The sequence below is a fragment of the Aedes aegypti genome, chromosome 2, assembly GCF_002204515.2.
Source record: "Aedes aegypti strain LVP_AGWG chromosome 2, AaegL5.0 Primary Assembly, whole genome shotgun sequence".
Taxonomy (NCBI): Eukaryota; Metazoa; Arthropoda; class Insecta; order Diptera; family Culicidae; genus Aedes; species Aedes aegypti.
The window spans coordinates 160,506,765-160,532,176 of NC_035108.1; the positions used below are offsets into that span (position 1 = coordinate 160,506,765).

The 25,412-nt window shown below is 35.5% G+C and overlaps 1 protein-coding gene across 4 annotated transcripts in view; it reads right to left on the reverse strand.

The window, feature by feature from the left end:
- LOC5576960 (sodium/potassium-transporting ATPase subunit beta-1-interacting protein) overlaps positions 1 to 24,855 on the reverse strand; it is a 182,039-nt gene extending 157,184 nt beyond the window's left edge. For 2 of the 4 annotated variants that reach the window (XM_021842971.1, XM_021842969.1), the window contains exon 1: positions 23,493 to 24,855. In XM_021842971.1, the coding sequence (XP_021698663.1) occupies positions 23,493 to 23,546 (54 nt within the window). In that variant the 5' untranslated portion in view covers positions 23,547 to 24,855. The remainder of the gene's footprint in view (positions 1 to 23,492) is intronic. The other 2 variants (XM_021842970.1, XM_021842972.1) reach the window with 2 other exon arrangements.
- Positions 24,856 to 25,412: the final 557 nt, after the last annotated feature.

Genomic DNA, 25,412 nt, shown 5'->3' on the forward strand with positions numbered 1-25,412 from the left:
TGTTAACATGCAAAATATGACACTATATGACTAGCCACAAGGTATCAATAAGTTTTTGTAATTTTTTTCTATTATTCAGATTAAACGGACAAATTAATGTGAAATTTGAGAAAAAGTTACACGTTTTCTCGGTGAGAATCGAATGCACGACTCCCTGTTCACTAGATAGGGCGCGTTACCCCTACACCACGAGAGGACTCATGGACGCAGAAGTTAACCTGAATTCGATTTCAACTCAATAATCACGTGGTCCTCTTTCGCAAAGTGCACCCCTTTCAGATGCCCATCCAAACACAATACTTTCTATTGTATATACAATGCCTAGCCGAGAGCGCATTATTTATTCGGTATCGAAAAACCACACACTACTCACGAACGACGTGCTGGGCGAGATTTGTATAGCGCGGGCTTCCAAAGGGTCGCGACGTTCTCAAACGACCGGTTACGGAGCATGAGTCCATTGCTCGATATATACTATCAAATTATCATTCATCGGTTTCACGGCTAATCAACCGAGTGGAAATTTGAACACCTTAGGTAAAACTAAACATTACATTTACTTCTCAATCGGATTAAATGGATAAATTGATGTGAAAAAAAAGCACGAAATTGCTTACATTTAGGCATATGATGCAGGTTTACAAATTTTTCTTTTGCAATAAAATGAAGAAATGTTACAACCCGTTTGTAAGAATTTGAGCATCATTTTTATATTTAAGAGATTTTTTATTTTCAAGCCTGCTTTGTTATATGGTGGTCAGATTCACCCCAGCGTATCATTTTAAGTTTTCAATATAAAAACTTATTATATGAAATGTTAAATGCTATTTCATAAAAAAAAAACAATTACATGAGATTAATTTGACTATATTTGAACATTAAAAGTTGTGAAACACTCAATTTGTATTCGGATTACGGTACAGTAGACTAAGAATCAACTAAGGCACTTCCAGAATGATTTATACCACATTTTAACTAAGAACACTTCTATTGAGAAAAATCTACAGGATAAGAAGAAACCAACAAAGCCCAATTACCGGTCGTTCAATCACCTCACTACGAAGCCCACTAAGTAACTCCCATCATATGGATCGTTCGGTTTCCGGTCGAAAGGGATCATAAACATTTTTGCACGAATTCCGTTTTCGCACCTCTTCCTGCTGTAAGTTTCTCTCTGTAATAAACCCTCATGATAAAAGGAAACGAGCAATTTTAACAAAAACAACAATTGACGAGATGACTTCGATCGCTTTACCCTCACAATGAACGGAAGATCTGCTTTAGAGGATGCCCTGCCACGAAGTCTGAAAAGTTCCCAACATATTTTTTCATTGCGTTTTTATTAAAACATATTTTGCGAGTCATTTTGCAGCTCACTGCCGGTAGCATGTCCAAGTAAACTAGAATAGAGCAGTGAAAGAATGTTTATAAAGAAGCGATTCTGGCGTCTGTCGGCCAGTTTATGCAGTAGTAGAGCAGAGGAAGCCGTTCTACAAAAAATGCCGTCCCGTAAGTGTGGAACGATAAAAATGTTCAACTTCGAAGTAACTTGTGCTGAAGAATTCATAGCCATAAGACGGAAGCGCGTTAGACGTTACGCTTTGCTGATCGAGTCCGAGACCAAGAGCAAGCAAATATGGGAAACATGGGAAAGCAATGGCACCACAAGAAGCAAAACAAAGCTCCGATGAAGAGCCGCAAAGCAAAAATGCTAATAAGGAGATATAAATAAAAAAAAATACGAAAGAGAGACAACCAACCTTCCTACAACTCATTGCAGGCCTATGGACTTGAATAAAGGCAAAGTCGAAGCAAGTAGACTTCGCTAGGGCAGGATGTAAATAAATATCTTCATCTTATTACTTCGCGTGCACTTATTCTTCGAGTATCCAATTCATCATGTATATGCTGTTTTTTGTTTCGTTGCTTCTCCGTCAAAATTTTTCAAGGAATCGAATGCTATGCAGTGCTGATGGTAGAAGGTAGAGCAGAACGAAATTCTGATTCAATTGTGAAAGACAAGCGGAAACAGAAATCGCAGCACAGTTCAATTTCATTGAGTGTCATCTCGGTATCATAATGGGAATAGCGACTACGGTACTCGGTAAATTATCGACCGACTTTATCTCACAAAAGAGAAAGCTTTTACGCTGCTGCACTGCAAAGTGGGTTTGCATTTTATACCTCCATAGAGTGAGAGATTCCTCCATGAATATCATTCAATACAATGGATCAGGAGCAAACATGGATAGTTTTCTTATTTTTATTTTTAATATTCGTAGGAATTCGAAATAGTTCTACAAAACAATTTGTCAAATCATCAATTCACATCTACACATTGTAATTGATAAAACGAAATTGTTGAAAATGACTGCTCTGCCGTCTTAAGAATAATTATTTCAACTTTGAATGCAAACTTGTATCGTTTAATAGCTCTGTTTATCATATTTTTCTTTCAATTCTTTGAAATTCGTTTGATTTTTATGAATTTTTCCATATTTATTATATATATGGAGTTGAAAAAAAGAAAAAAAAAAGAAGCGCGAATGTTTATCAAATAGATGATGGTTTCTCGCGTAACTTTTCAAAAGGACCGCTAGTCAAGGACATTGTCTTTCGGCTGTTATACTGTTAGAATCGAAAAAGAGCGAGAGAGGAGAGAATCTATTATTGTCACACAGGTATTTTTGAAAATTTATGTGATATTTTTACTCTACTTCGATGTTCTAATAATCGGAAGAACTATGTTATAGACGTAAATCTAAATTAAGATGGTCCATTTTAGATCAATAATAGGAATTGAAACCCATATTTTTAGGTTCATGTTAAGTTTATTACGATTACGAGACGACATTTCCCTTTAACATCTTCGTCTACTTCTTCTTGACGGAAAGTCCTAACTGGGACAGAGCCTGTTTCTCATTGTAATGTTCTCATAAACATTTCCACAATTAATCACTGAAAGCTTTCTTTCCCAATAAACCATTTATGCAGTTGTACAGCGCATTGCGCACATAACATGTGCGGTTAGAATTACGGGATTGTGATTAAAAGTGATTACGTCGGATCGATTCGGTGTCTTCACCGCACTTATTTAGCATGCAATGACCAATAAGTGCGGTGAAAACACCAGACCGAAATGATGTAATCCTGCACATCTATTTGCGATTTCGCACTTATAGCTGTATGTTTTCCGCTACGGGTATATCTTCCATAAGACTTCATCAATTATTAAGGGTAAATATAGTATTTTTGATTTATAAAACTGAAATTGTTTCAGGCTTAGCAGTAGCATAGTATTTTAGAATTAGTATTAAGCATTTCTCTCAAATTCGTAGGTGGTACAGTCCTAGACCATTGTATGAGGATTGCCTCCTTCCCGTCTGTTACCTAAGTCAGAAAATTGGGACTAACCTCTAACTCTTAGACAAGATTGACGCATCCTCTAATAATCGAGAGTTTTCCTGGCCACGTCCGAAAGCTGGGGAATGGGAAAGGACGATTGATTGAACACCTACTTAAGAAAGATCTTTACGACCTCTCATAGGTCTTACAAGATGTTGTGGAATGTTGCTGGAAAGGGTAGTGCCACAGGATACGTTTGATAGACGTTCTGGCCGACAAATATTTGATATTTACCATAGCGGTATGGTAGACGTTCTGACCGACAAATATTTAATATTGGCATAGTACTCTAATTTCAAATTGATAAAAAATAATGACAACATAATTTTAATTCAATAGAGTTTCAAGCTTCCAGATTTTTTTAAATATGTTTTGAAGCAATTTCAAGGTGGAATAACATCGAAGCTTAAGTTTTATTCAACTGGATTGTATTAAAAAATGAGTCTTCATCATTTATATACTTATTGTTTGGAGACGAACCAGCCACACACAGGCTGAAAGTCTCAATAATATAGATAATAATAATAATAATAATCGTTATGATAACCATTGTGAACTGAACGGAGCTTTCAAGTGCATCAGTATGCTTCATCTTTATAATTTATTGGTTACTGCGTATTTGTGCCAAAACAGATCATGCACTATTCATTTTTGGCCCGCGTTCAGTGAAAAACGTCAAATGATATCCATGGGACGTTCGAATATTAAAGATAGCTGTAATTTTATGGCTTTCTCGGGGCTTAGCCAAACAAGCCGTTTCAATTTATTAGACTGAGAAAGCCATAAAATTACAATTGTCCTCCCAGTCGCTACACCATCACTAATTAAAGATAGCTCAATGGGCGAAAAGAAAAAAAAAAATGACCTATCTTTGTGACAATATTTTACAATGAAAATTATGTTTTCACCGCTGTTTTCTAAGTTGTATACATAAAATGGTTATGATAAAAGCCAAGTTATTTAAAAATATGTCTAATCACTTCATTGCATCGTGTAAATGCAACAAAAGTAGTTTGCTACGTATTTGAATAAGTATATTTCCATCCAAGTAAACACAAATGATACATACTACTTATGAATCCTCGAATGATTAATTCATTTTTGTCCGGATAATCACCCTTGTTCAACTTTCGATCGATTCCTATTCGTTCGAATACACGGTTCACTTGATTGTGCTGGCGTAAAGAAAAATACAAAACGGTTTTCGATCGAAAGAGTATTCGAACGTAAACAAAAATAGGATTATAGAATTACGGATAATCGAACACTTGTATAATCGAGTCCGACATTTTTTTCGATATATGATGAAATGCTTGCATTTCACTCAAAAACTTTCATTTTTTACAGTTTCAATTGCAGGGCTGGTAGTGACTCTTTAAAATATGAATATATAGCAATTCTATATAGGAATATATATAATAGGTAGCGAGTGTATTGAAAATATGACCTTTTGCATGATATAGACCAAACCGGAGCCAAGATATACGATTTTGATTCCTCATAAAATCAGAGCAGAGATTTCTCGGTGAATATATTGTTTAAATTCCTCGTGGCATTACGACAAATAATACTGCTCGTAGTATTGTATGCATATTCAAATTTTCAAGGTTTTTACAAGGAATTTCAACAGAAATGTTTTCAGGTATTTGCCCAACGATTCAGATGTTACTCCGAAGTTAGGATCATGTTTTGGATATCTCAAGAATGCAATCTGGTGTTTGCCAAATTGAAACAGAAATCACCAGGAATTTGCTTAAATTTACATTCAGATATTTTTCAAGAAAGCCCCAAATACTTCAGGATTTTGTCCTGATTCTTACATCGATTTCACTTGGACATCCTCAAAGACTCCCGTTTAAAACTTTTTGAAAAATTTAACCAGAAATTTCTCTTAAATGAACCCAGGGACAAGGAATTTCTCTTATTGGGGCAAAAATAAAGACATTATAAACCTTTCATCAAAAGAAGACACTTTTAAGAGACTTGCAAAAACTGAAAAATTGGGAAATGTCCATGGTAGAATCCAATTGGAACGCCACGGATACATCCAAGCAAGCGAAAAGATTCATAAAACCCAGTTTAGCTAAAGCCCGGACTATACTGAATCTTAATAAAGGAAATCTTAGGGTAATAACTGGCCTGATGACCGGTCACTGCCCAAGTAGGTATCATCTTAAAAATATAGGAAAAATACAATCCTCTGAGTGTCGTTTTTGCAAAGCTGAAAACGAAACTGCTTGATCAAAAATTGTTAGCATTTGGAAAAGGGTTATTAGAGCCCTTGGAAATTTGGCAAGGTAGTCCTAATAGGGTAATAGACTTTATAAAACGAGTTGTGCCCAGTTGGGACAGTATGACACATCAACCAATGTCTATCACATCTCAATTGTGAAAGGATATTTGATGAGCACCAAATAAAATATGGGTCATACCACAATATTCCTAAATAATGGAAGCAGTGGTTAAAAGGCTCTACAGATGAGGAAAAAAAGAGACTTGCATTATAGTAGGGATCAAGTCTCTAAAAAGAGTCCTGCTATCAGCGCAAAAGTTGATGAATTGATTGTTTTGACATTTGAAGTTTGAATTTTTTTGCATTCCGGATTATTTCCTAAAATCAGTTTTCCAGTTTTTAAAATTTAGAGTAATTTTAAAAAACTTGCATGAAGATACATAAACCCATTATAGTTAAAATTTAGAGATATTTATAAAATTCAATCTTTTGAAGTCGATAAAATGAGCTCAAGGCTTTAGATAGATTTTTATGGAGGGTTTTGACGCGAAAATGAACATATTCTACCGTGATTCACTGTTTCAAAGAAATTTCCCTGATTGTTATCAAGATTCTTTGAAAATTCCAGGTATTTTCCAGGTTTAATAAAATTCTTCGATAATTCCAGGTTATACAGTTTTTTTTTAACACCCTGTTTGTATTTCCATAGGAACAGAAAAGTCATAAGTAATAAGTTAGGTATTAATTACCAGAAAATGTTGTCGGTTTTATAGCGCATTGATAAAACAATTCTGGTAGTGGAGCACTAAATTACTAAAGAAATATTTGTTTTTACGCCTCTATTGCTTTTTGCGTTGCTATTCAGATTGTATTATGTTTTATTTTTATCCACAACCCTGATTTTGTTTTCTAAAGATATTTTTATAACTTAGTTGAAACCAACTGTGCTGAGTATCTTTCAGTAATGATAATCCATCCATGCGCTTGCTAGAAGATAAAATTGAATCTGCTGGTAACAAGATACAACCTCAAATCAGTTATTTAAGATTCTCCACATAGCCTGAGATTGGTTCACTAGCGGAAGTAATTCTCGGTATCGAAATCAATACACTGTACAACAGTAGGTACATGCCAACTCACGCAGAATTTAGGAAAAGGCTCGCCTCAAACGGAAGCTGTGTGACGCAGCATAAATAACTTCCGTCGTTACTATCTGTCGCGGCTTATCTTAATGAAGTTATTAACAACCCAAGCGCCGATTAAGCAGATGCTGCTGCGAATTGAAAATGTGATACGCGATTTATACAGTGCCATGCAATACAATTAGAATGATATAGGCGGCTTCGAACGTATTCCAATAAACTTAGTTGTACGATTGTATTACTAAGTTTTACAATTTTAATATGTGGTAAAATCGTTCTTCAGAATATTCATTTGCCATATTATCTAAATCCAAAACAATCGATTGAATTAAATTCTTCATGATTTCAGATTGTCTATTATTACGAAATCATTGCTTCAAACCTATGTGGCTTCAACTGATTCAATGGGAAGCGTCTTCACACCAATCAACCGACTGCTTTCGGTTTCCACATTTCATCTACGTTTCAAAACGAGATAAGATAACAAAGTGGATTATCGCTATGCTAGAAATCGATATTTCCTGGAAATTATTGTTGATAAAAGTTGCTAGTTGGTAAAGTTTTGACCCGACGCGTTATTAAATAGATAAATAATTTATGGGGAAAGCAAACATTCGACTTGCCCATTTGTTGATCAGCCCCATGAAGAAACACGAAACATTCTGACTCGCTTTCTAGGAAAAAATAGATTGTCAACTTTAAAAGGAGAAAAGCCTTCTGTAATAAACATGAAACCGTTACATATTTATTTTCGGATAAAGGATCGATAGCTTCAGGAGAAAAAGCTCAAACTTTGCGTCAACCTCAACTAATACAGAAGCCTACGGTGTATGAACGGCACCTCTTTTCATGTATTCATATATAGTAGAAATGATGAACTCCCAACCAATTTTACAAAACATTTCAACCCCAATGCCACTGATAGCCGACGGCTTGTTCATGGTGAATGAATTATTCACATATCCCATATCCATTCGTTCGAAGACGCGCGGTTGGGGGTTGATTGTCGACTAGATGCCTACTACTGTCCTATGGAGCAGGGTTTCCCAACCGGTGATGTTCCGCGGACCGCCATTTAAAATGACGAAAGTTTTAAGTATTATTGTAAGAAATTTCAAGCTTGGAATATTTTTGACAATTTCGATAAAAAAAAGATCAACTGATGGAACATACACTTCGTAGTTGCTACTCCGTGATCAATTAGGATAGTGTTGCATGAAGAACCACTCAGATGGAGCTAAGGTGTTAGCTCAATGTGCAATCACACAACCCTTGATATTTCTAGATTGATAACAACGCCGGCCACGTCCTTATGCCCATCGAGGAGAGGAAGGAATGTTAATTATATAAAAAAAACACCAACACGTTAATGCTTCCTAGGGACCTTCCTTAGCCGAGTGGTTAGAATCCGCGGCTACAAAGCAAAGCCATGCTGAAAGTATCCGATTTCCGATCGGTCCAGGATCTTTTCGTAATAGAAATTTCCTTGACTTCCCTGGGCGTAGAGTATCATCGTACCAGCCACATGATATACGAATACGAGAATGGCAACTTTGGCGAAGAAAGCTCTCAATTAACAGTGGAAGTGCTCTTAGAACACTACACTGAGTAGCCGGATAGTAGCCGATAGAGCTTCAAGTAGACGTATATGTCCTTTGATAAAAGCACCACACTAGACAACGGAATAGCATGCAACGCCCAGTGGCACAGTCGAAAAACTTTCCTCACGAAAAGTTTATCAGACTGAAGCGGGAATCGAACCCGCACTCCTTGACACGAAGCGGTCAAATGCCTTGACGACATTAACCGCACGGTCACGAAGCCCACAATCGGATAACCGTTGTTGCTTGAAAACCGGAGAATCTCCTACACCTTGGAAGAAGGAGATATATCGCCGTAAGGAAGATTGCGATTGGTAAGAATGTTACAAATATGAGAAAAAAAAACGGGACTGGGATTGAACCCACGACATCCTGCTTAGGAAGTAGTAGCGCTAGCCATTAGACTACCAACCACGTCTCTTTCCCGTTTCCCGGGATATAGAAAAATGGATAAAACCATTTATTTTAAATGTAAAACAATTATATTTTCATGCAATAATAAGTATCATAAATAAATATAATAAGCAATATTTGCATGAAAAGTTCAAATTATAAAAAAGTATCTAGTTTTGTTGGTCTAGTTGCAAATGCGATTCTTTTCAACATTAGCCGTTTTTAGCACTAACCTGAAAAAACTTATCTGAAAGAACCTACGCCTAAATTTCAGTCTACGATTGTTTATATAAAATTACTCTTTTTTATGATTCAATTCAATACATTAAATGATCTTGAAACATTTCTTTTGCTCTTCAAAATTTATGGCTTATCGAGTTCTCTAAAAGAAATGGGTTTAAAATTATGATTTGTATGATGACCATAGTTTCATTTGAATTTGGAAAATTAGTAATAAGCAAAAGCTAGTGGTGGTGTTATCCAGTTATTTCAAAAAAATATAAAAATCCCGGATTTTTTCGGGATAAGCTTCATGTTTTGTCCCAAATCCCGGGACAAGCAAAATGGTCGGAAAATGGACACTAAGACGATTCATAATGACATTTTTTTTAAATTTTGTTGATGTGATTCAAAGAATGAGTTTTAACTATAAAATTATTAGTTTGTACCTACATTAAAGTACTAACGAGTTTGAAACATATTTCAAAATGTCACCATAGTAATTTCCGTGTAAACCTACTTTGTCTTTGGGCCACCTTTAAATCATCACCAAAAAAGCTGAAAATTTCACAGAACACTATTTTTACAGAAAAGATCGTAAAGAATATATGGGAGACTGGATTTTCAAACTTTTTTGAATTTTGAACAGCCCTAATGGACATTCTAGTAGAGGATTATTGCATGTATGATTACTCAAAATCATCTGTTTAGATTTTCCCTCATTGATGCTGTCTATAATCTAAATATTTATCATAAATCAAACGTTAAACGTATATCTAAACTGCATTTCAAATAATAAATGTTAATTTCTTCGAAAAAAAAATACTTTTCTGCAAAAACTCTTGACATAAATCAGACACTGTTCTCGTATAGCACCTGAGGAAGTTTAGTTTAATTCGTACAGGTTCCAATTGTTCAGAATGGGCTGTCAAGCTGATTACCAAGTTTCGTACTGAAATCCCAAAGAAATCTTCAGAAAATTTCTTGCCAATAAAATGTACATGGATTTTTGGAAACATCTGAAAAATTCCTGCAACTCATATTTTAAAAAAAAAAAACTTTCCATCGGATTCCCAAGGAAAAGTTTATAACGAATTATTTTCATTTTTTGTGATCCTCTGAAAGATTTTTGTGAAATTTGGACATGATTGATGTTCCTTACTGGATAGGTACTTGGTAAACTCCTGGCTAGATTCTAAGCGAATTATAAAAAAAAACAAAGCAAATGTCTTACATCAGGGCTGGTGGCGATAGGATAGGTTAAAATAGGAATTTTGCTTGAAACATAATGCTTGAAAGAAGAGAGCCAAAGAGACCGAACAGAAACAAAACAGAAACCAAAACCAGAAACCGATTGAGAACGAAAAAGAGACATCACATGAAAATGAACAGAAAATACGGCCAGACATTTTTCTATGAATATTTTCATTATATTTTGAAATTAAAAGTGTTACTGCTCGTATTACTATATTCACTTTAATCGATACTTTTTACAAGAAACTTATTCAAGTATTTGCTCAGAAAATTCATTTATTGATTCTTCAACGGCCTTCTTAAGGAATTCCTTCATGAAAGTAGCTCAAGGTATCAAGAATTTAACCTGTATTTTTTTAAATATAACCCCAAAAATTGCTCCAGGAATTCCATCAAGAAATTTCTCCAAAGATTCTTTAACAAATTTCTTATGATAATAAATCTACGAGCTGTTTAGTGGAATACCTATAAGTAGAAGAAAAACCGAATTTAGTTTTTTTTTTTTTTTTTTTTTTAATTTCTTTATTAGTATCATTCCAAACATTACATTCATTTCTTATATCTAGGTGTTCTGTGTTATTTGACAACACTATCATCCTAATTTGGTAAAACAAATTTAAGATTTAATTAACATTTTGTTAACAACATATTACATTTCATTTGCCGTAGCAGTTCAGTTTTTTTACAGGTGAGTTGATTTCACCTGCTTATAAGAGAAAAAAAAACGTTTTTAATATACTTAACCTAACTTAACCTAAACATATAACGCATTAATCGTGGCAATAGAAGATTGTAACGATTTTTGCCTGAAATTATTGATTATTTTATTTGACATTTGTTCCAATGTTTCAACATTGGATATTCTATGTAACTCATTGGTACTATACCAGGGAGGAAGCCTCAGAATCATTTTCAAAATTTTATTTTGAATTCTCTGCAGAGCTTTCTTCCTGGTATTACAACAGCTAGTCCATATTGGTACAGCATACAACATGGCTGGCCTGAAAATTTGTTTGAATATCAACAGCTTGTTCTTAAGACAAAGTTTTGATTTTCTATTAATAAGGGGATAGAGACATTTTACATATTTATTACATTTGGCTTGAATGCCCTCAATGTGATTTTTGAAAGTTAAATTCTTATCTAGCATGAGCCCTAGATACTTAACTTCATCTGACCAATTTATTGGAACCCCTCTCATCGTGACAACATGTCTACTTGAAGGTTTCAAATAAAGAGCTTTTGGTTTATGTGGGAATATTATTAGTTGAGTTTTGGAAGCATTAGGAGAAATCTTCCATTTTTGCAAGTATGAAGAAAAAATATCCAAACTTTTTTGCAATCGACTACAGATGACACGCAGGCTTCGTCCTTTGGCGGAGAGGCCTGTGTCATCCGCAAACAAAGATTTTTGACATCCCTGAGGTAGCTCAGGTAAGTCAGATGTGAAAATATTGTATAATATTGGTCCCAAAATGCTGCCTTGAGGAACACCAGCTCTTACAGGAAGTCTTTCAGATCTGGAGTTCTGATAATTAATCTGAAGTGTACGATTTGACAGATAACTTTGAATTATTCTAACAATGTATGTTGGAAAAATAAAGTTTTTTAATTTTACAATCAAACCTTCATGCCAAACACTGTCGAATGCTTTTTCTATGTCTAGAAGAGCAAGACCAGTAGAATAGCCTTCAGATTTGTTGGAACGGATCAAATTTGTTACACGTAAAAGCTGATGAGTGGTCGAATGTCCATGGCGGAATCCGAACTGTTCATTGGCAAAAATTGAATTTTCGTTGATGTGGGCCATCATTCTGTTCAAAATAACCTTTTCAAAAAGTTTACTGATGGAGGAAAGCAAACTGATTGGACGATAGCTAGAAGCTTCTGCAGGATTTTTGTCTGGTTTTAAAATTGGAACAACCTTAGCATTTTTCCATTTGTCAGGAAAATATGCTAATTGAAAACATTTGTTAAATATATCAACTAAAAATGATAAGCTACTTTCTGGAAGTTTCTTGATGAGGATGTAGAAAATTCCATCATCGCCAGGAGCTTTCATGTTTTTGAATTTTTTAATAATAGTTCTCACTTCTTCCAAATCAGTCTCCCAGGCATTTTCGAAAACGTTCTCTTGATTGAGAATATTTTCGAACTCCTGAGTAACTTCATTTTCAATTGGACTAGTAACCGAATTTAGTACTATACCATTTAATTCCACTATAGCTTGTATCTTTTGACAGATACGCGTATTTCGACCTCAACTGTAAGGCCGTCTTCAGTGACGAAGTCGGGTCTAGTTCACGACACTGAAGACGGCCTTACAGTTGGACAATCAACTAATTTCTTAAGATTTCTTTAGTTTTTCCTAGATTTCAACCAAAAAATTAACTAAGGCTAACTTTAGAAATTACTTCAAAGATTCCTCCTACATTTTCTTCAGAATGTCCAGCACAAATTCTTTAAAAAATTTCCCAATGAAGAAACAATTTATCTAAAACAATATTTCCAGGAAATTTTTCGGTGTATTGGGAATTTTTAAGACATTATTGGAGATAACCTTGAAAAAAAATCTGAAAAGTATCGTCAAAACTAATCCTTCAGTAATCTCTAACAAAAGATCTGTAGATATCCCTGATGGATTCTTGCTTAGATCTACAAAAAACTCCCTTACTTCTTGGGATGTCTTGGAGCTTTTTCTTGATGAATTTTTAAGATAATTGAAAAAAATAATCAATCGAATCCCTAGATGAAATCCTTGAGAATTTTCTTGAGATATTTCTCGAAAAACATTAAAACATATTCCTGACGAAACTTATGTGTAAATGGCCGGAACAATGGCTGTTGTATTGGCTGGTGTGAAATTAAAAATGAAAATTTGAAGAACCCATTGAAAAATTACTCGAGAATTGTTTGGAAGAACTGCAGGAGCAATTCGTGATGAAATGTTAGAAAAATGTTTAGATAAATTTCTGGAGAAACTTAATAATAAATCTCTGGTTGAATTTATTCAGGAATTCAAGGAAGAGTGCATACTAAGGCAGATACAAATATTAAATTTCTTTTATGTCCGAGACCACTTGGAAGGTACGAGTGGGGGGGGGATAAAAATAAATAAGGAAGAAAAAAATAAAGATGAAAAAAAAAAGTTATTTTTACGAATTTTTATTTTTAACGATAATTCTTAAACTTTTTTCAAACGTCCTCTGGATCATTATTTTACTTGTTTTTTGCTTTAAAAATTGAAAAAACCTAACTGATGTCAAAAAAAATGATAAATCTTTTTTTTTCTCCCCTTCAAAATTTTCGGATTTTTGAAGGGGGGGGGTGACATAAAAGAAAATTATTATTACTACTACTGATTTCCCAGAGGGATTATCCCTGGAAGAATTTTCAGAGCAATTCCTCAAATCAACCATAGATTAATGCACGGAGGGATTAAAATAATCAGCGTAGGAACTCCTTGAGAAATTATTGTAGAGGTTTCTGGTCAAATCTTCAACATTTATCTTCAAATACTCTGGAATATATCCTTGGGGATTTTTAATTCTTTTAGGAATCTTTGAAAGGTCTACTGGTGTGACTCCAGGAAAATTCGGTGTAAAACTTAATGTGGTGGAAAAATTTCTAAGAAAAATCCTATTCTCAGAGTTAATCATGTGGAAATTCCTGGTTAGGGAATTTCGAGTCGGGGGAGCTAAAGGAAAATGGTAACTTTTGAGACAACTTTGGTAAAAAAACTTAAGAAACCATTAAAACTAAAGACTTTTTAGAGAGTTGAATTAAAATATGAACAGTGTCTTAAAAGAGACTTGCTACCAGCCCTGTTACAATGTAACAGTGTTACATGGATTTGACTCGTGATCTTTATATGTGCCTGTGAAGGATATAGTTTAAATTATTTCATTGAAGGATTTTCTGGAACTTCTTTGATAGTTTTTTTTAATGTCTGATGAGATGTGTATGTAAAATCCTTTTTGAATTTCTATAAAAAAAAACTCTGCGATCATTTGCGTATTGGTTGATTGTGAATTACTGTTTGTTAATATAAAGTAACTGTTACGTACCTCTTGACAACAAATGTATATTTCGTGTGCAATAAACTATCCGCCATCAAAAGACCAATGTTCGAGTTACTGTGTCAGTGAAAAAAATCCGTGGTACTTGTTCAGTATCCAGTTAGAAGTACATCATAACCAATTCTATCAAGTGAAAAGCAGTTTGATCAGTTATGGCACCAACCTAACAGACGCTGGAATGTGCGCGAACACACTTTATTTCAAGATTATTTCAGACAAATTTATGTCAAATATTGAATATGCGTACGTTTTTTTTTTATTTGTTTTACTCAGAAGTCTAGCCTAATAAGAGTTCACAAAAACATGTTTTTCATTATTTTGATTAATTTTCAAAGTATTATAAGAAAAAAATCTCTCCCATCACATATTTCACTGTTTGATACATAGATGTGAATTCTGATTGAGCTTGCAAAAAGGCCAAATTAGTCAAACCCAATTTTGGTCAGAACTCTTACAATATTATGGACATGCTTTTCGCAGAAAACTTAAAAGAAACTCTCTCAAGATGCAGGATAGGATTTTTAGAGAATAATTGCAAAATTATCACCAAATTTAAGACAAATTAAAATTTCAGGCCGGGTTGGTGACAAACCTGGTTCCTGAAAACAGAATTCTGAAGACAGCATTTTCATAAATTTCAGGTTGGACTCAAAATGTATCTTGGGGTAACATCAGATGGAATTCTAGGCACATATCTTACAGACTCCTGTCGAAGATTCTCAGATCATTCGGAGAAGGATTTCCTCAGAATTTGACAAACGATTTTCTCATCCCATACAAAAAGATTGAAAACAATTTCACCGATAGAATATTTCGAAACCTTCCGATTATAAAATTATAGACCAAACACTGATATCTAGCGGGAAAAAATCCGAGGTACATTCGAATTCCATAATCTGCTGGTTTAGACATACACTCCCGTGCATAAGTTTGGGTTCACCCTCTAAAAAACATGCAAAAGTGTTCAGTCCAAACTCTTTAAGCCGCATTCGAAAGGCAAAGAGTTATTCTTACTTCGTATGTATTTTTCCAAAATCATTTTTTGAATTTTGTATACTAATTTTTTACTTAAAGTTGTGACATTTTTCAAAAAACACACTGAAAAAACATTACTAATTTCCTCAGCATTGGATCGATCAAAATTTCAAAACAAGGTGTCTTTAGAATCGTAATCTTATATTCTTTGAAGAGCACTTATGAAATTTTTGCGGAAAAATCTGCAAAGTATTCAAAATAAATAAAACAGTTAGTCAAGTCATCGTGCAAAAGTTTGGGTTCACCCCTCAGTATGGTGTGTCGTGCAAAGGTTTGGGTTCACCTGAACTTACTTAAATCTGATAAATCTCAAACCAATCATGTACGCGCCATTATTTGCGCTCAAAAAAGCTTTAAACTATTAAAATCGGTTGAAAAATGGCAGAGATATCGACCAAAATAATGTGCGTGTGGCTCAGGTGAACCCAAACTTTTGCACGATTTGCGTCATACTGAGGGGTGAACCCAAACTTTTGCACGATGACTTGACTGACTGTTTCATTGATTTTGAATACTTTCCAGATTTTTCCGCCAAAATGTCGTGGGGTCTCTTAAAAGAATATAAGATTACGATTCTAATGACATTTTAATTTAAAATTTTGGTCGACCCAATGCTGAGGAAATAAGATATGATTTTTCAGTGTATTTTTTGAAAAATGTCACAACTTTAAGTAAAAATTTAGCATACAAAATTAAAAAAATGTTTTTGGAAAAATACATACGAAGTAAGAATAACTCTTTGCCTTTCGAATGCGGCTTAAAGAATTCCAATTGGACGTGTAATCACAGAGATATGGACAGAATACTTTTGCATGTTTTTGAGGGGGTGAACCCAAACCTTTGCACGGGAGTGTACATGATAGAATCCTATGCGAATTTCTTACAGAATTTTGAGTACGATGTTTAATAACCTGATAATTTTTCTTATAAAGTCCATCGCAGGGGTTATCAAAGAATCCGGAACAAATTCGGAAATAATCCTGAGTACAATTCTCAAAGTACCCACGTTTAAATAATCACATAGTCCAAGGAGCGTTTCCTATAACCTTCCTAGAGATTTTACAGAATCCTACAGTAAACAGAACAAAAGCTAGTCAATTGAAGAGATATATATTTGAATAAATGGAATTGCATTTATTCAACTAGTTATCTCTTCAATGGATAAGTTTTTGTTCAGTTCTACGAAAAAGTTGGAAACTGGGAGCCAGATCTTTTTCTCGGCACTTTTGATTCACTTGGGCCTGGGGGTTTGGCCACAACATGCGTCTTATTGAAGTGCTTTTTATTCCAAGGTTTCAGACAATTAGGCCGAGAAAAAAACCTTGAATATGCCCAAGTAGTTCCTTACCTGAATAGCACCTAAAAATTCTTGGCCCGTATCACAATAAAGTTCCAGAGATTTGGCTTGTGGCTCAAAAAGGTTGGACAGGCCTGTCTCACGGTGATGTAATAATTGCAAGAAATTTATTTGACTCTTTTTTGAGCTATTTTGAATCCTTACGGTGATGTAATGATTGCAATCAATTTATTTGATTCTTTTTCGAGCTACCTATATTAAATTAATCTTTAAAAAAGTCTCATGGTTTCTTTTTTCCTTAAATTTTGATTTCACATATCGTAATCCAGGGGCAAATTGATCACTATTTTACAACTTTTTGTTATGTAATCCTTCGGATTTCCAATATTGTCAAATAAATGTCGACAAAATGAGTACTTCATTCACCTTTATCGGTTCATGTAATCGACTTTTCATGAAATAATATTTAACATATCATAAAAATAGTTTTAATATAAAAAAGGACACTCTGGGGCGAAATTGATCATCATATAACAGAGAAGGTTTAAGAATGAAAAATTTACCTATCTACTAAATTTGTGTCTCTTGAATCTGAAAATGATGTCAAAATTCTTACTACTCGAGTATTTGATCATTTTTTCGCAAAATTAAACTTTTAAAATATGCCTAATACGCCAAAATGTAGGCAATTTTCCTTGAAATAAGCACATTATTTGAGAATAAACGTTTTTATGAACAAAAAACTATATTTGATATGCTGTATGATATCAAAAATGAGTTCCAAAAGCTTCCACAACATTTTATACACTCAAAGTTGACATGCAGGCATAGCACCAGTGGATTGTTTACCACCGACATTTCCAACTGTATTGCTTACACCTTAAAAAATTGTGAATATTTCTATGCAAAACTGTCCCTAACAAAAATGAAATAGTTCAAAATCATCATAAGAAATCTATAAACTAGAAAACGAGGAATGTCTGTGGAGACCTCCAGCATCCTTGGGAGGAAATGGTTTTTGGTACCGACCTGATCAAATTCGCCCCAGTGATCAATTTGCCCCCGGATTACGGTACCTTCATTTCCATTCGTGTTGTTTATAAAACTTAAGGGGCTCACAGCTTCAAAAAGCTTGAGAACCACTGCTACAAAACTTCAGAGCGTGGGCGTGGGTCATGTTGTCGATTCACTGCAGCACGTTTGTGGTTCGATAGGACTCGTGAAAGGCGATTGGTATGACGGTGACTTCCTGGAAACGACAGTGACAACCACTCAACATTCAAGTGGATTCGGATTGACTCAAATGGGAAACTAATGCGAAACCTCGGAATCGGTCTCCATCTGACCTAACAACACCCGAGCTGAAAGCTCCCTTCGATAACAATAATGTCGATTGGTTTTGGGTTGACGAACCTGTCGAAGATATGGTACAAGTGGGGGTGGTGCTTGTTATCAGCCAAGCATCGGTAATCATCAATGATGGCACGAAGTGAGTTGAACTGAAGAATTGCATATCGAACCTCAGGTATATGGTTTGTTTGAGTGCTGTTATCAATACGAGCACCCTAACGGCACACTTGATATGGGAGTAAATACATATTATTGCGGGTGGAAAACAGGTGAAGGTGAAACGAGACGCCAATCAGGCCGATGACTGGCGTGGGTGCGCCATTGTGAACTAGATTATAAACATGTATTTTCTTTCCTGTTGCCATTAAAGGTGACTACATGGTCCCTGCACAGCGAACCAAAAAAAAACAGCGTTTTGCGGCGTCTTGGTGCTGGACACAACTAATTGTTTCGTAACACGTTTGCATAGCTGAATCGCGTAGGCTGTATCATTTGCATACATGTGAATCAACTTTTGATTGTCGTATGGCAGTATTTGTCAACAACATCGATCATATCGTTGCCTTTGGTTTATAGTAAATAACCTGAAAGTTTTATACTACCATATACTTAAACCTCTCCTGCCCAACCAATCCAAAAAAAAATATGCACTGTCGCCAATTGTTTTAGTGAGAGCAATTCCAGCATTTTTGTAAAATCGAATAATACTTTTTGCAATAATAAGAAGCTTCTTTGGAAAACAAGTATATAATTTCTGTTGAGCACTCTGCTCAAGATTCCGCTAGATTCACATTAAGATGCTCTTGTCCTGAACTCCGTTAAAACATATACGACAGACTCTTGGCTATGATTCTTTAAAAAAAATCCTCCGCTGAGTTCTGAGAGAATGATGCACAATTTTTATAAGAACTATATTCAACATTTTATTGGAAATAAGATTATGTCATAGGACCAGATAGTATTTCCTATATTGAAATCCTGTCAGGGTTTTTGAAACAGTCATGTCTGGATTCAGTGAGAATCCCCAAGATTTTGCGTGAATCCAGGATCTCACTCAAAATAATTGAAAAAAAAAATGGTCTGGAATCTGTAAGAGATCATCCTGTTCAGAATACTCTTTAAGATTCAGTGAGAACCCTGTCATGAGTTTCTGCGAAAACCATATTCAAAGTTCTGTGACACCCCTGTCGAGGGGTCTGTGAAACGTCAATCTAAACTTTGTGAAAATTTTATGAGAACCCTACCCAGCAGTAGGTGTAGACTAGGGTGCGGTTTATTTTTCGAAAGTTTTTAAAACCATAAATTCGTGTGCTCTTCTGAATCAAAATAACATAACCTAAGCTGGCTTAGGTTGTGAGCTTCCAAAAGTCATGAGAACCTGTCACCAACTGTCACTGGAAAACCGCACATTCGGAGGGCAGAGTGTGAAAAACGGTCAAAAAAGGCAAGAAAATATAGGAGCTGTCTCCTCACTCTCAGGTCTCGATCTCTTCCTATCTCGATGGTCCCTTCGATATCGAGCTCCACATCTTTTGGTACCGACCTGATCAAATTCGCCCCAGCGATCAATTTGCCCCCGGATTAGGTAACATCTTCCTTTTTTTTTAGTTTCTGGAGGTCAAAGAAGCTATTGTGAAAATTTGAGCGGAATCCATCAACTGTAAGGAAATGCTAAATGAATTTGAATTGACGGATTCCTCTCTAATTTACAGTGTAGCTTCTGCGGTCCGAATTGGGGGTGTACTTGGTAATTATAATCGCATAACAGTCACATTGGGATTATAAATGAGCCTCGTAATGTAATAGCAATGAAATTTCTATCAGAATTATTTTCTGACAATTCACCTAGTATGCCATATGAGTTGTCAGCCTCAAATAAGCACTTTTGAGTTCCTAGTAATTTTTAGAAATTTTAATTTCCTCCCATACTGCCATAAAATGCACACTTTGTATTCCATTTACTCAATGCCTACTTTTGTCGAATGTTACAAATATGCAGTTATGGGCAAAGTAGCTTACATGAGATTTTTTTTTCATATAATAATGGACCATCCTAATATGCACATTAGACTTATGCAAATTTTGAAGTTTTGGTCCCTTATGCTCAAACGGTGTCAATTATTATGAAAACCATTCTCCCAAAATTTGATGTGGTTTGGAAGAAATTTGGTTGTGCACACGCCATTTGAAGTTTAGATGGAAATTTCTATGAAAAAGGCAAACCTTTCGTGCTCAGTCCTCTAACGCTCGTCATTATAATCTATGGGAAAGTGAACAAACTGTTTTCATGTGAAATTTTTCCAACTACAACGAAGACCATGTTTTAATGGGACGTAAGGATAATTTGTTATTAATGATAACAAAGTCCAAATCATGCTGAAATGATCATGTAATTACTTTCGAAGCAACTCTGTTTTTTGCTGTAGGACATAGTAGCCAAAGTCATATTGTAGTTTTTAAATTTCTTGGAGACGACTCAACCGATTTGAATGATTTTTTCAGAGAAGCTCCTTATTACCTGACATATTATAGCCTACATTTAATATTTTTAATAAATTGAAAAAAATGATGGCCTAAGAAATTGTATATGGAAAATGTCGGTCTCCCAAGGAATATCGAAATACCTTCAAAACCAGATGACTAATAGTCAATATCGACACAGAAATTGAAATGATTTTTTGAGAACTTGAGAAAAAATGGTGCAAAAATATTGAGAAACAAAAAAGTGATTGCGATTTGAATATTTGTTTGTGATGAAAAAATGAAGCTGCCAGTAGAGGGGTTAACTAGGTAAATTCTAGCGTTTTTCGAGCTGGAACACTTATACAAAGATAAAATAATGCTCTTTCCTTCATAGTTCCTCTCTAATAAAGATAAATTATCTAAAATAAATTGAAGTCCCTATATTAGACTAGCGATATCAATGAGTTTTTAATCTATTTTTTAATGGTTTTGGTATCTTTACTTAATCATTACTATTACCCAGACAACCAGAATGTGCGTACAACGAAATTAGCTTATGCGCTACGCGACGCTTACATGTGCAGTTTCCGTATAAAATGTCGTCAAAAGGTCTTCTACATACGAAAGTGGAGGCGATACATGTGCCTATTTTGTATGATGAAAATTGGCATATAATGCGAATCTATTGATTCTATTGTGAACTAATCTGTAGTCTTATGCGACTTAACTTATGATAATAAAGTTAATTTGAAAGCTGCTACGAATTGATTTGACTTGCTGTGTACGTATATACGGAACAAAATGCACTAATGAACTCAGAAAACAGTATTTTATGCGAGTAAACTCGACAATCAAAAGATATCATTCAACATGCTGTGCGTGTGTGATAAAGTTTGCAAAAGTATATGACTTTTTACATAATTGCTTCAGTGCTAAAAATACCGTTTGATGAAATTGTAGAGGAATAGACGTCCTGGGTCGAAATATGGACGATTTTTGAACCTGGGCCAGTGGATCTTGGGATCAATGGTTTTACTTTCATTCCGTAGGAATTCATTACTATAATGTTAAGGTCTATCCCGAGGATAACAACCCTGCTTGCATGATTGGTGAAGTTGCCACTACTCAGATTACTCTTTCCATACGCCTGCTTTTACCCCTGACGATCTTAAACTTCATCCAAAGTTAGTCAGTGTCAGTGTCACCAAATTTTTATTTTGCCTTCTAGAAAAAGGAAATGCTGGAATGGTTTCAGCAATTCATATTTTACTGATAACTCAGTTAAGTAGATTTTGTTTGCTGCATATTTAGTAACTTGTAGGTTACTGAAACTGCCAGCAAGACATCTTGTAGTTGTATACTTGTTGCTTTTTCTTCTCGACAAATATATGGTTCTTCCATTTTACAACAGGTGTTTGTGAGTTTAAGAAATCTTTTTCAAGTATATAATCCGGATTCATTTGTTCCAGATTCCAGATATTGTTATAACAATCTTTCACCAACCTGAATCATGAATCAGATTGCCAAAGAATTACATCAAAATATGATGAAGTCTTCACTAAACGTTAGCAAAATTTGCTGGTTGTCAACAATAAAAATTCGATGTGTAGTGCTCTAAGCGATTCACGCTATGTCTTAACCTGCAGATATGAAGCTCGAATGTTCCTCAGATTCGAGTATTTGGTATATAGGTTCATGATCGGAAGGTTTTAAAATATTCTATCCGTGAATTTTTTTTACCATACATTTTGTATGAGCTAAAATGCGTAGGAAAACGTGATTTTCATGGGCTGTATATGAAAAAATAGCTTTAAAGTGGAAAACATTAAAATTTCACCTATGGAATATTTTAAAACCTTCCGATTATGAAAACATAACCCAAATACTGAGCTCTTGCGGAAAAAAATCTGAGGTACATTCAATTGTCATAATCTGTTGGTTTGGACATAGCGAGCGATTTGCACCACCTTTTAATTGATTTGTAGACATCGATATATCACCATGGACCGGTCCTACAATCTCCTCTTCAACCTACCTTTGGGACGTAACAGCGTACTCCATTTGATATAGTAAAGTACGCTTTGACCATCAGTGCGCTAACGACAGATATTTTTGCAGAAGCCGTCCCAATCTGCTTATGCAGTCAGTAGTCCAGTTAATATTACGGCATGCGACATTAAGATAGGGAAGTGTAAATCAACGTGAAGGCTGGGAAGATCAACCACTGACTCAACCCCAGTGGTATGATCTAGCCAAGGCGGTATTAACTTGTTCAATACTAACGTGTCAAGTAACACATATGAGCGTTCTCCTCTTACGTCAACCCTATGCGATCACCAAGAGTGGTGATAGATCAAATCGCCTAGTATCGCGCAAGGAACTGCATGACTAGGTCTAGCAGCTTTTTTTGCCGACCCTGTTCCTCGGATCCATATAAATGTTCATTATGGTAAGTTCGGCCAGAAATTGAATGGTGTCTGTGAATACCTCTAAATCGGTATAGATTCGACCTACCCTATGCGGTGTATCTTCGCTGACAGCTAACCCAATCCCATGGATATATGCACCTTTGTAAGGCTGAATATACCTTCCTACCTTCTTAAATAGATTTTCTGGACATTCCAGGGCATAGAGAGTCATTGTGCTTGACGCAAGATATGCGAAAGCAAAAACAGTTAATTGACAGAGAAAATTCTTAGTTTAATAACTAGGGAAGTGCTCAGAAGAACACTAAGGCTCTATCTTAGTTTAGACGTCAAAAAACGAACAGTTGCTTAAGAAATGTTAATAAGAACACAAAGATGAAGTCGCAGGCTAAGTTTTAATTAGAATGTTCAGAAAACAAAGAAAATAAAGGCTTAAATATATTAAAATAGCATAATCATTGAAACAAAAGCTAAGAGAATTAGAGAATTAACTATTCTTAAAAAAGACCCTTCATATTATAATGAATTTGTGTGGCACCCAAACTTGAAAGTGATCAGTAAATAATTTAATATACAAAAAAAAATGTTTACTCACCAACTGCAGAACGCATATTGACAACAAGAAATGTCGTCTCGAACAGGATCCCATGTCATAATTGTTATTCCATCAGCTTGCAATCCCAAAACTTCTCGTCGCCTTTATCCGTGTAAGGCGGTAGTACAACACACTCGATTTCGGTTCACGATCAATCAACGAAAAACAGCTTCTTTAGCGCCCCGTCGTACGTAGCTTCAATTTCAGCACTCAGGGTTGTGCTGACACAATAGCACACTCGCGTATGCCAAGCCCGACGTAGCATGTAGTGAAAATATTTACGCTCAATGACCTTTGCTTTGTCGCAGCCGTCTGCTTCTTCTTGGCTGTTTTCAAATTAATTCTGTCCATCCGCCACAAGTCGAGTGAATCACTTCGCGAGATCTACGTGCAACTCTTTTTTTATTTCCACACACCTCCGAGAGGAACTATACAACAAGATCAAAAAGTAGATCACCGATTTTACACATTTCGCGATGAACACAACGGCATATATAGATATACAAACACACTCAGTGCTCGCAGCACGCTTTTAATCAATGATTAATTTTACTTCATACACTACATCAGGCTGACACACATCTCAGTTGGGACTTAAATCGTTGAAGTTGAGATGTGCACTTTTCTCAAATGCTCTTCTTGAACAGACCCACACCTACACACACGTGTATTGCTCAGTTGTGCACTCTTCTGACTCAGCACTGCCGTTTACTCTTCAATCAAAATTTCTCGACTTATTACGATCTCAACACACTGTGTTGGTGTGTACGCAACTGAAGGTACCTTAATTCAAGTCGGCTTAGTTTTTCACCGCTAAGCTGACTACCACAGTGGTATGGCGGTTGAAAATATCAACGATTTAACACAAACACAACGACGCTGCGGTTGATTTAATTTATTATGTAAAATCTTTCAAACTACAATCAGCAATGAGCAGATTTGGATTCTCAGGAGTGATATCGTTTCGCGAAACAATAGGCGTCGCACGGTACTTGAACGGTATCAAGCGCTTCTTGCGCACACACTTGAAAGCACCGTTATCGGGCAGACAGCGGTGATAGGCCACTTAAGTAGGAAAGACCTTAGCCCGCGGAGAAGCCCGTCAAATCGCGATCACACATAAAAAAAAACTGCACTCCAGCAACCAACACCACGGAGGAGAAACAAGCCTTTTCTTCAACGTACAACAATCAGCATTGCAAAGTAACAAAGCGAATGTGTGAAACCGTTGCTCGAAATACAACGACGTCGTTGCTTGGAGCGGAGCGCACTGAGACGGAACGAGAACCACGTGTAAGCAAGAGAGCTCCACCAAACGAACCGTTTCGAACGGTGAACGTGAACAGACTGATTGAAGCGACTGAAGTGTCGAAGAAAAGCCCAAGTCAGTGAATGTTGTTGGGCTTACACACCAGTACCGAAGTTGGTTCTCCGTTTTGTTTTGGGCCCCGTCTGGTTAAGGATAATTTCGTACGTGCATGGGGGTGTTCGAGTTTAAGCATTTAGGTACACCACATTTGCTTATTTGAGCTTAAAATCAATCATAAAATTAATCGAGATCCATATCTTTGGCAAGGAAGTTTTCAAAACATCGTCTACGGCATCAGGTCATCCACAGGCCATGACCTGGAATGGAATTATGTAAAGGATAGGCTGACCAATAATCAGTGACCACACGTCCAGTATTTAACGGGACAGTACCGTTTTTACCACCTTGGCGAGTTGTCTCCTCGTTTTATTGAAAATGCTCAAACTGTCGCTTTTTTTTAATTGAGAATAGACACTGCATACTACACAACAGTACAAACAAAAAAAAAACAAGTTTTTCTATTCAAATCTTTTTGTGTTGTATACTTATAAATATGCCATTTTTTTAGTCTTTAGTTATTCTTTGTTTATATAAAAATATTATAAGTTTTA